General features: G+C 48.3%; 1 protein-coding gene across 7 annotated transcripts in view; it reads left to right on the top strand.

Annotated features, from left to right (window-relative positions):
- TBL1XR1 (TBL1X receptor 1) overlaps positions 1-12,076 on the top strand; it is a 226,475-nt gene that overhangs the window by 196,941 nt on the left and 17,458 nt on the right. For 6 of the 7 annotated variants that reach the window (XM_033958026.1, XM_033958028.1, XM_033958031.1 and 3 more), the window contains 2 exons: positions 1,878-1,952; positions 10,912-11,039. In XM_033958026.1, the coding sequence (XP_033813917.1) occupies positions 1,878-1,952; positions 10,912-11,039 (203 nt within the window). Of the gene's footprint in view, positions 1-1,877; positions 1,953-10,911; positions 11,044-12,076 lie in introns of those variants that run through there. The other variant, XM_033958032.1, reaches the window with a different exon arrangement.

Here is a 12,076-nt window from a genome sequence, read left to right as displayed (position 1 = left end):
GCCTGCGTTTCATTCCACAGGCTCCGAACGAAAGGATCAGATCTTGCACAAACTGGACGTCAAGAGAGTCTTGCTCCACTATTTGGAAAGAACATAAGATTTGCTGCTGCTGGATCAGACCAGTGGTCCATCGTGCCCAGCAGTCCGCTCACGTGGCGGCCCTTAGGTCAAAGACCAGTGCCCTATTTGAGTCTAGCCTTACTTGCGTATGCTCTGTTCCAATAGGAACTTATCCAACCTTATCATGAATCCCTGAAGGGTGCTTTCCTCTATAGCAGCCTCCGGAAGAGCGTTCCAGATTTCTACCACTCTCTGGGTGAAGAAGAACTTCCTTACGTTTGTACAGAATCTTTTTCCTTCCAACTTTAGTGAGTGCCCTCTTGTTCTCTTCACCTTGGAGAGGGTGAACAATCTCTCTTTCTCTACTAAGTCAATTCCCTTCAATATCTTGAATGTTTCAATCATGTCCCCTCTCAGTCTTCTCTTTTCAAAGGAGAACAAGCCCAGTATCTCTAGCCTCTCGTTGTATGGCAACTCCCCCAGTCCCTTAACCTTTTTTGTCGCTCTTCTCTGGACCCTTTTGAGTATTACTATATCCTTTTTCACGTACGGTGACCAGTTGGATGCAGTATTTCAGATGGAGGCGTACCATGGCCTGGTATAACTGCATGATAACCTTTTCAGATCTATTTGTGATCCCCTTCTTAATCATTCCTAGCATTCTGTTTGCCCTTTTTGCCGCCGCCGCACATTGCACAGACGGTTTCATTGACTTGTCTACAAGTACTCCCAAGTCTTTTTCCTAGGAGCTCTCTCCGAGTCTAATGATGTTCGGCTGTCTGATCATCTTTGTCCTGACTTCTCTGCCTCAATGTGGTCGACCGGCATCTAAGACCTCGATCGCTCGATGGATTCATATGGCCATTTTCACATCTTATATCACCAGTGGTAAGCAGCCGCCAGTTTCCCTTAAGGCCCACTTGCTGCTTTGTGGGCAGAGTCTCGTGTGATTCATCCAGATGAAATTTGCAGTGCGGCTACTTGGTCTTCATCTCTTTACCCGGTTTTACCAGATGGATGTGGCGGCTTGCTCTAATGCCGCTTTTGTGACCTTGGTGTTGCAGGCAAGCTCTTATGACTCTCCCTAGACACTGGCATTGCTTTGGTACATCACTTAGTGTAATAAATCCAGATGGGATGTAACAGAATGGAAGATTAGGTTTTCACCTTGATAATCTTCTTTCTGTTAGTCCCTGAAGGATTCAGTACGGCCCACCCTCTGTGTAAGCTCAGTTGTTCTGAATTATCTGTTTTTCTGCCTCTGTTATTCTCCTTACAGGCTTCAAGATCTTCCAGCCAGTAGATGGATGGATCATTTGGGGAGTTTGCTCTTCTGTAGTATGCATATTGCTGAAGGCTATTTCATGTGGGTGCTTGTTGCACATTTAGTTCTACATTGTTCTTCAATGTTTTTCTGTATTGCCTTTAACCAGTTTATTGCTTATTTTCATGTTTTGCAGAGCAGACCAGTTCAGAAAGTGGTTATGTTGCTGGGGTGCTTCCCCAGTACCCCTTTCCTTGTCATGGATTTGTTCAGTTATTTTGTTTGGCTTTGAGGCTGAACTTCAGGGGTCTCTAACTGTCTCTCTAAGGTGGGAGGAGCATATGCTCAGAAAAGTGTTAGGATTTCTGCATCTCCTGGATTGTGGGAAGGGATTGAACACCTAACGTAATGAATCTAGAAAGGAACTAACAGAAAGAAGATTATCGAAGGTGAAAACCTAATCTTCTATTACATGTATGGATAATTGGATAAATCTACCTTTAGCTTGCCAATTAATATTTAATGTTCATTAATTATTTTTGCTAAATTTTAGAATGAAGTAAATGCAATCAAATGGGATCCAACTGGTAATCTTCTGGCATCCTGCTCAGATGACATGACATTAAAGGTAATGTGGCCTGCTGAAATTTTAATTTAGGACAGGAGTGGAGGGTAAGGGAGCATGGATAGGGAGCTGGCCCTTAGGGGTGGAGAGGAAGAAAAACAGACAGTGAGAGTGTGTCAGTGTTTAAAGCTACAGTCTCAGCACCCTGAGATTGTGGGTTCAAACCCACGCTGCTCCTTGTGACCCTGGGCAAGTCACTTACCCCCCAGATACACTAGATTGTGAGTCCACCAGGACAGACAGGGAAAAATGCTTGAGTACCTGAATAAATTCATGTAAACCATTCTGAGCTCCTCTGGGAGAACGGTATAGAAAATTAATAAATAAGATGCTGAGCTACAACAATGTAGGGAGATAGAGAAGGGAGAGGTCTTGGGGTTATCAAGGAGATAAGTGAGAGGAGGATGGTGAATTCAGAGAGTAGAAGTGTAGTAATTGGGAATAGGTGAAAGAACATAGCATAACATAAAACTTTATTTGTATACAGTGTTCACCCCATGAATTCTCAGTTTGCGGTCCCGGTTATTCGCGGTATTTTCCAACCGCGAAGGGGAAGCAGGAGGAGGGCAGCTGGATTGCTGGCGAGTGAAGGAAATCACTTGCGGTATGCTCTGACCGCCTCTTCCTGTACTAAAATCGGACCTCACCAATTAGGAGCTGCGTGTCAAAGCAGCTCCTGATTGGTGAGGCCCGACTTTAGTATAGGAAAAGGCAGTCAGAGCATACTGCGAGTGATTTCCTTCACTCGCCGGCATTCCAGCTGCCCTCTCCTGCCTCCCCAAATGAAAAACCGTATTCGCAGTTTTTCGATATTCGCGGGGGTTCCTGGAACGGAACCCCCACGAATATCGGGGGAGTACTTTACTGCAAAATGCCTTTCGGTTCGATGCGGTTACAGAAATGTAAGTACCGCAAGAAAAAGAACACTTTAACAATAGAAATCAATAGAACCTTTTGGTTAAAAGAGTAAGGAACATAAAATCACCGTCTGTCCCAGAATTGGGCTCACAATTTAAGCTAAAGTGCCTAAGAATAAATGGTATGAATCATATATTACAGGAGAGAAGGTAAATATAATGAAAAAAAAAAGAAATAATTGAGGGAAAAGATTTAATGAGGCAACATAAGAAAGAATAATACAGGTTTCAGCATAAATCAGCACAATATAATAAGCATGAGAAAAATCAAATGTAATTCCAGTCAATTAGAAAATAAAATCACTAGTTCAGGCCATGTGGAGCGATAACCATCCTTCAGGCAAGCAGGACGGTCCAGATCTAATATCGAAGATGAGGAAGCAGGCTGGCCACAAAAGATCTACAGATGCCAAATCTCACAATCTCCAGCAAACCGTCTCCAGCTCCCAACGGACAGAAGAAAGGTGCACAGCAGGCCCAGGATTTCTGGTAGCGTGTGAGGAATTTGCACCAAAATAGCTTCCGGCTCAGGGCCCAACAGACAGCTGCTCCCAACAGGGCTGATTCACCAGCTGTATACTGCATTGGCTGTGGGCCTCCATTACCCTCATCTCTGGCTCCATCTGCCGCAGGTGCTGGCTGATCTTCATCGTCAGTCTCCGCCGCAACCCTGTCAGAGGGAGAGGCCAGCGGTGCTAATACAGTACCAAAACAGGCCACTACAGAGCAGAAGAGTAAAAAGCAGAGAGCAGAAAGACTGCACCGTCCCATCTCTTCCATCAGCGCACACCCTCCGAGTCCTTCACAGTGCTCAGCTCTCACCAAGCCGAATATCTCCCTGTTGCTGCCCTCCACCTCAGCATACCTCCTAACACCAGCAGACGAATGAAGATCACTCAGCGAAAACAACTGTGACCCTGCTGCAAAAGGGTAGGTAGTATGCCCACTGCCATTGAAGAAGGGAATCAGAGACTAGGAATGAATGAGACAAGAGAAATGAGAGCTCTAGGGGGTGGAGATGGAAAGTTGATAGGTAAGAAAAATATAAATGGAAAACTGAAATATGGGAGGGTGATTGAGTGGACAGACCGAAAAGAAACAGGAAATATGTTAGAGGCATGTAGTGAGGGAATGGAAGAAGATAGGACAATTGGACAGTACTCACTAGAAAAGAGCAGAAAATGGACAGGAAAGCAGAAAAGAGAAATTTGGACCAGCATGCTTGTGAAATTAAGATATGCAGACAAAGATATAAATGTTTTATTTAAATGTATTAAGTGGAATAAATTATCCTAAGGAAATGTGCATCACGAATGTCTTTGTATTTTGTTCAGTATCAGAGGAAATGCATTTCTGTTTTTATTTCTCCTGTGTTGTGGAATATGCCCAGTTTGACAACTGTTTTCCCAGGTCAATTTTTATCTTATTTATTTTTCCAATATGGTACCTTATTCATTATTTGGTGAGAGTTTGAGCTTGTGTTCTGTGTGTGACCGAGGCATGGTATTCTGTGCATTTAGTTTATATGTAGAAGTCTGTAACATTCACTTGTTTTGTTTTACTAATAGTAGGTATGTTGGTGGTCCAGTGCCCCATGTTATATTTGTAGTGCTACCTAGTGCTGCCTAGGTAGGGTTCATGTTGCTTGAATTATAGGAATTAGTGCTACTGTTGTATGGTAGGTTTGCTAGATCTATGTTAAGATTTTTTTTTTTAAGTTTTGTATTATGTCACAATGCACAATGTGCCTGATAGGGAAGAGATTTATGTTGCTGTTATTCAAGTTGAGGTGTGTGTTTGTATATCTATCTATATTTGTGTATATCTATATCTGTGTACATGTCTATCTGTGTGTGTATATACTTCGTATTGATCTATATCTGTGTTTCCTTTGCAAAGCAGCAGATGAATCCAGAGACCAGTGGGATATAGCTCACATCGACCAGCATGTGGAGATAGAGAACTGATTTCCAGTTGGCCTTATAGCCTGGTGTTCCTCCTGTTGAATCAGTTTTGCTCTATCTCCCAGCGGTGGTGGAGCTATCTCTCTAGCTCCTGGATTCTAACGGTGCCTGGTGGATTGGTGATCTTTTAGTCTCCTCTGTTGAGCCTTTGGCTCTTCAGTTGGATAGGGGTGCCTGGCTGATTGGTGCCGGCTTTAGGAGTTACACCTGGGCCCTCCCAGGTCCCTTCTCCACCCTCCCCTCCGAGTGATTGAGGGATTTTGCCTGCTCTCAGCGTTGGTTTCTTCATTCCAGTTAAAAAAAAACAAAAAAAAAACGCTTCTGCCTGTGCTGAGCTGTGCCCTGGTGAGGTAGCTTTCAGTTAATTACCAGCTTTATCCTGACTGAAGGGGGGCGGGCTGAGAGCGTGGTGAGTACTTGCCTTCTGTTTGCATTTATTTTGTTTTTGTGCCGCCTCGAGTGCCGGTCCGGTTGGGAGGGGCGGCGTGGTGATGGCAGAAGAGGCTCGTCAGCGGTGTTCACGCTGTGTGAAGCGTCGAACACCGGCGGGATTGTGCTCAGCGGGGTGCTTAGACGCACCAGCGGAGGATCCTTTCTTGCAGGCGTGCGAGGGGGCCAGTTCCCGCGTCCGTGAAGCGCGCTCGGCGTCCCCGCCCCTCGCGGTCGGCTCGGCCTCACGGCGTGGTGCTGCCACGGCCGAGGGGGGGTCGGCAGGGGGTGGGGAGTTGGAAGTGCGGGAGGGCGCGGGGGCTCTGCTCTCCGGCGCCGAACAGGGGGGTGCTTCCGCGGTTGGCCTGGGCTCGTTCACCCCGGAGTTTATTATGTTGATGCATAAGGCTTTCATGCTTCAGTGCAGTCAGCCTGCTCCTCCGGTCTCGGTGAACTTGCCGGTGCTTTCTGTGCCCCCTGCTGTTCCCCTGAAAGGGGATGCTGGGGAGACGGCGAAGGGAGATGGTTCTCCTGTGAAATCGCCAATATTTAAAAAGCGCAGGCTCGCGTCCGCGGACGAGCCTATGGTTGTTTCCCCTTTTTCCCTTCCGGAGTTGTTGGAGGAAGGTGAGGTAGAGGAGTGGGAAGAGGAGGATCCCCAGTATAGGGAAGTGGATGACCCTTCCGCGCTCCGTCTTTTCCATCGGGAAGAACTTTCCTCCTTAATTTCAAAAGCTTTACTGGGTTTAAACATTTCTCAGGTGGATTCGAAAGTTTCAGGTAACCCTCTTATGGCAGGTACCCGTAGGCCACCGAAGGCTTTTCCGGTGCATGAAGCCATGCAGGAGCTGATCTCGGCTCAATGGGATACGCCGGATGCCGGGTTACGGGTAGCAAAGGCCATGCGGCTTTTGTATCCGGTGGACCCATACGAACTTGAGAAATTTAAATTGCCTAAGGTGGATGCACTGGTAGCCGCGGTTACCAAACGGACGACCTTGCCTGTAGAGGGGGGGGTTACATTAAAGGATGCCCAGGATAGGAAGGTTGAATCTTCTCTGAAGTTATCTTTTGAGGTTGCTGCAGTGACTTTGCAGGCCGCAATCTGCAGCTCTTATGCGCAAGAGCCTGTCTGCAGTGGTCTCAAGTGATGGCGGATAATTTGATGGAGTCCGGGGGTTCTGTTCCTTCGGAACTGGCTGATTTGGAATCGGGTTTGGCTTATTTAGCGGATTCCTTATATGATATTATTCGCGCTTCGGCGAAACAAATGTCGCTTTCAGTTGTCTCTCGCAGGTCTTTATGGCTTCGACATTGGGCGGCAGATGCGGCTTCTAAGCTTCGTCTTGTGAAACTCCCTTTTAAAGGGGGTTTATTGTTTGGGGAAGATTTAGATAGATTGGTAAAGGATTTTGGAGATACCAAAACCCAGCGGTTACCGGAAGATAGGCCTAGGCCCCCTTTGAAGTCCTCGTCATCTAGACCTCGTTTCAGAGAGGTGAGGAGATATAGGTCTGGGAAACCGTTCTTTGGTTCCGCGTATGGTGCCTTCTCTTCGTCTAGACCTAAGGGTCGACAGAGAGGTTCCTTTCGTACGACGAAACATGCTTCCGGTCAGCCAGCTCGTACCCCGGCAAGTCGCGCTCCTCAATGACGGGGTCTTGGCCCCCTCTGCTTTTCCATTAGGGGGACGCCTGTCGGCGTTTTGGGCGGAGTGGGCCAAGATCACGTCAGATCGTTGGGTGTTGGATATTATTCAAGAAGGGTACAAGTTAGAATTCGCCGCTCCCGTCGCCGATTCTTTCTTGGTATCCCCGTGCAATGGGGCGGCCAAGGGAGATTCGGTCCGCTTAACTCTTCAAATTCTCCTGGATCTAGGGGTGGTAGTACCTGTACCGCCGGAAGAGGTAGGCCGCGGTATTTATTCCCTTTACTTTGTTGTACCAAAAAAGGGGGGTTCCTTCAGGCCAGTGTTGGATCTAAAAGGAGTCAACAATTTTCTCAGTGTTCGCCATTTCAGGATGGAGACGGTTCGCTCGGTGATTGCAGCCGTACGGCCGGGAGAGTTCCTCACGTCCCTCGATCTCAAAGAGGCGTACCTCCATATTCCAATCTGGCCTCCGCATCAGAAGTTATTGAGGTTTGCGATCCTCGGCCAGCATTATCAATTTTGGGCTATGCCCTTTGGCCTGGCAACGGCTCCCCGCACCTTTTCGAAGGTGATGGTGGTGGTGGCGGCCTTTTTGCGCAAGGAAGGGATTCGGGTACACCCGTACTTAGACGACTGGTTAATCCGCGCGTCGTCCAGGCAAGAGAGTGTGGCGGTAACTCAACGGGTAATCTCGCTCCTTCAGTCGCTAGGGTGGATCGTCAACTTTCCCAAGAGTTCTCTGTCCCCTTCTCAGTCTTTGGTGCACCTGGGGGTCAGGTTCGAAACTGGCCTAGGTATGGTGTTTCTACCCCGGGAACGGGGGGAGAAATTACAGTCTCAAATTCGAGGGCTTCTCGGGTCGCCCAATCCTCGGGTTTGGGATTATGTTCAGGTTCTGGGCTCGATGGTGGCGACTCTGGAAGTGGTTCCCTGGGCTCGGTTCCATATGAGGCCCCTGCAGAAGTCGCTTCTTTCTCGGTGGTCCCCGGCATCTCTGGACTATTGTCGCCGGCTCTGTTGGAGTCCTCGGGTGGCTCGCGGCATGCACTGGTGGCTGACCGAGGTCCATCTGTTCCGGGGCATGCCGCTAGCGACGCCGGATTGGGTCGTGATTACGACAGATGCCAGTCTCCGAGGATGGGGGGCTCAGTGCCGGCAAGCTTCCGTGCAGGGAGTGTGGTCCTCGGGAGAGGCACAGTGTTCGATCAATCTGTTGGAACTGAGGGCGATAAGGCTTGCGCTACGAGAGTTTCAGGCCATGATTCAGGACCATCCGACCAGGATCTTTTCGGACAGTGTCACGGCGGTGTCATATATCAATCGTCAAGGGGGGACGCGGAGTCCTCAATTAGCCGAAGAGGCGATGCTGCTGTTTCAGTGGGCGGAAATGCATGTTCCGCTTCTTTCAGCAGCACACATTGCGGGTCGCGAAAACATTCAAGCGGACTTCCTCAGCAGGAATCGTCTCGATCCCGGCGAATGGGAGTTGTCTCCGAGGGCGTTCGAGCTGCTGGTCCTTCGGTGGGGGCTGCCAGACATGGATCTCATGGCCTCATCCCGCAACACAAAGCGGCCTCGGTTCTTCAGCAGACGGAAAGAGAAGGGCTCGGAGGGGGTGGACGCTTTAGCTCTCCCGTGGCCTCCGAATTCCCTTCTGTATGTATTTCCCCCTTGGCCGATGATCGGTCGAGTCTTACAACGCATCGCTCTCTTTCAGGGCAGGGTGATCCTGGTAGCTCCAGATTGGCCGCGTCGGTCTTGGTACGCGGATCTGATGCAACTCGCGTCGGGCGATCGGTTGAAGTTCCAGGTGACTCCGGACTTGCTGACCCAGGGTCCAATCTCCATGGACAATCCGGCCCACTTTGGTCTTACTGCCTGGCTATTGAGTGGTCGCGGTTGAGTAAGAAGGGCTATTCGGATCAGGTTATTGCCACTCTTCTTCGAGCGAAGAAGATTTCTACTTCTACCTCTTATGCTAGAGTTTGGAAAGTTTTTGAGACTTGGTGCGGGAAGCAGAGTATTGCGCCCTTCCAGGCGTCTCTGGCGGCTATTCTGTCTTTTCTACAGGAGGGCGTTTCTAAAGGGTTAGCCTATAACTCGATTAAGGTTCAGGTGGCGGCCATTGCATGTTATAGGGGCCGGGTGTCGCGCTCGTCAGTAGCATCTCACCCGGACGTGGTGCGATTCCTTAAGGGGGTTCACCATATCCGTCCGCCGGTACGGCGCACCTGTCCAGCTTGGAATTTGAAGCTGGTACTTACTAGGATGCAGGCGGCGCCATTTGAGCCTCTGTCGGCGGCGACACTAAAGGATATCACGTTAAAAACTGTATTTTTGGTAGCTATGGCATCTGCAAGACGAGTGTCGGAGCTGCAGGCGCTGTCTTGCAGGGAGCCTTTTTTGCGCATTTCGGATGCTGGGGTGTCGGTGTGGACGGTGCCGTCCTTTCTTCCTAAAGTGGTTTCTTCGTTTCATGTAAACCAGAGTTTATTCCTCCCGGCCTTTCGGAGGGAGGATTGGGGGGCGCGTTTCGCGTTATTACGGTTACTGGATGTACGCCGTATGATTCTTCATTATTTAAGTGTGACTAACGACTTTCGCCGGTCGGATCATCTCTTCGTGGTATTTGCAGGTGCAAACAAGGGTATGGCGGCGTCAAAAGCTTCGATAGCTCGTTGGGTAAAAGAGGCTATTGCGTCGGCTTATCTGTTGGCAGGGAAGATCGTGCCGGAACAGCTTCGTGCACATTCAACTCATGCATTGGCAACGTCGTGGGCGGAGTCCGGTGGTATGTCTTTGGAGGAAATTTGCCGAGCGGCCACTTGGTCGTCAGGGAACACCTTTTCTAAGCATTATCGGCTGGACGTGGCAGCCTGTGCGGAGGCAAATTTTGGCGCTTCGGTGATTGCAGAGGCGACTTTGGCTTCCCACCCAGTTTGAGGTTGCTTTGCTACATCCCACTGGTCTCTGGATTCATCTGCTGCTTTGCAAAGGAATGTAAAATTATGTCCTACCTGTTAATTTTCTTTCCTTTAGAAGCAGCAGATGAATCCAGAGCCCCACCCAGATGGTCTCTCTCTCGCTCTCTCTCTCTCTCTCTCTCTCTCTTGTTCTTTGGAATTCTGAGTTCGGTTGGGATATTGTTGGTGATTATTATTAGTTTCTTACATTTCTGATTACAAGGTTTTTCACTGGAATGAAGTTTTTTCCTTTGGTTTGAAGGCTCATGCTCCTTTATTGGAATGCTGGGGCAATATGCATAACTGATTCAACAGGAGGAACACCAGGCTATAAGGCCAACTGGAAATCAGTTCTCTATCTCCACCTGCTGGTCGATGTGAGCTATATCCCACTGGTCTCTGGATTCATCTGCTGCTTCTAAAGGAAAGAAAATTAACAGGTAGGACATAATTTTACAGTATACAGGGGTCAGGGAGGTGGGGAGGTTTAGAGTCGGACAGGACGCGGCAATGATTGTTCCTGTCCCGGCTTACTGCTGGACCACCAGGGCTTCAGGCAGTGCCAAGGGAGGCCTGCAACAGATTTGGGTGGGGGTGGAGGGGGGCTCAGACCAGAGGACATGGATATAAACTGAGATGCCCATTTTTAGGCCATTTTTTAGCCCCAAAATCTTGGTTTATATTTGAGTTTATATGCTAAGTTAGGCACCTACATTAGCTGGATGCACTGATGTAGGCGCCTAACTTTAGGTGGACTTTAGGAATTTGTCTTTAAAAGTCTAACTCTAAAACAAAGAGCTGAACACCAGAAACACATAGCCGTATGGTGAAGAACTCTTTATTAATAAAACTCGCCAAGGGAAAACCAAGACAGAATTTGACCAAACTTTGCAGCTAGCAATCTGCCACTTGAAAGTCTATCAATAAGGCTTTCTACACCAAATTGGTATAGGATTCTGGTATCCAGCTTTGCTTTAGACTTTCATCTGTTGGATTCTGGCCTCTCTTGTCTTCACTAATTTCCTGTTTGTCATGCAGATTTGGAGTATGAAACAAGACAGTTGTGTCCATGATTTGCAAGCACACAACAAAGAAATTTATACTATCAAATGGAGTCCGACAGGACCAGGAACAAACAATCCAAATGCCAATCTTATGTTAGCAAGGTAATACATCATTTGGTTTTACTTTTGCAACTGTTGTCTAATATATTGCAATATTTTTGCTGTCAGTAAACAAGATGAAATCGACCACATAAGTGGGCAACGCCAACATGAACTCCTCTTTAAGTCGAGAGAAAACCAAAATTGGTTTCTGAGAATAATTTTTTCTAAGAGTCAGCTTCCACTGTTCTGAACCACTGGGGTGGGGAGGTATTATCGTTTTACCAGTAGATGAAGGTAGAGAAAACTGAATTATTCCAGTGACTTCACTGTATAAGTTGTGTTGCTCCATGGAACAATTCAGTATTTTTCTCTACCTTCTAGCTGATAGTAGGTCTGAATTTGGTGCTCTTGTCCCTGACCTAGCTGATGCCTATGGCTGCACAGTGTGGTTGAACCTAACAGACATCCTAGTTTCACAGTCTCTGACTGTACCCGGTCGAATGCAGAGCTTGGCTCCGCAGCCTCTTCCTCAGTGCCACCAGATGAGGCTCCAGCTTGGTCCCACGGGATCTTGCCCAAGAATTTCAGGTCACCATCCTTCTTGCTTGTTCACCTTGTTTAGATGTCCCTATGGGTTCCGTCTGCAGGGTTCAGGGATTTTTCTGTCCAAGCACCTGCAGAGAGCCCAGGATGGCACAGGAGCTGGATCCCCAAGCCAAGGCAGGTTTGTGCATGCCTGCTGGCTTTCTTAGCCCTCAGTTTGATGGGCTGTTTCCATCTGGTTTTGCTGGTGCCACCACATTGGCCTCACAGGCTTTGGTATGTGGATCTCTGGCACCAACTGGTGGAGTACAACTCACAGCTCAAGGGTTGGGTTATGCTCTAGCAAGAGCCAGTAGAGATGAAAGATCTTTTCCACCTGGGAAGTCCTCTATGTCCCTCAGGGTTTGGTGTGCATTTGCATACTGGTGTGGGGAACAGTTCCTTTCTCCCTAGAGAGCTTAGGTTCCTGATTTAGGTTTTCATTGGCAAGGCCTGGAACAGGGACTGGCCTTAAACTCCCTTAGTTGACCAGTTTTGTGGAGAAGATGAGGGAC

Source organism: Geotrypetes seraphini, chromosome 9 (assembly GCF_902459505.1).
Source record: "Geotrypetes seraphini chromosome 9, aGeoSer1.1, whole genome shotgun sequence".
Lineage (NCBI taxonomy): Eukaryota > Metazoa > Chordata > Amphibia > Gymnophiona > Dermophiidae > Geotrypetes > Geotrypetes seraphini.
This window is presented reverse-complemented; position numbering and strand designations above follow the sequence as displayed.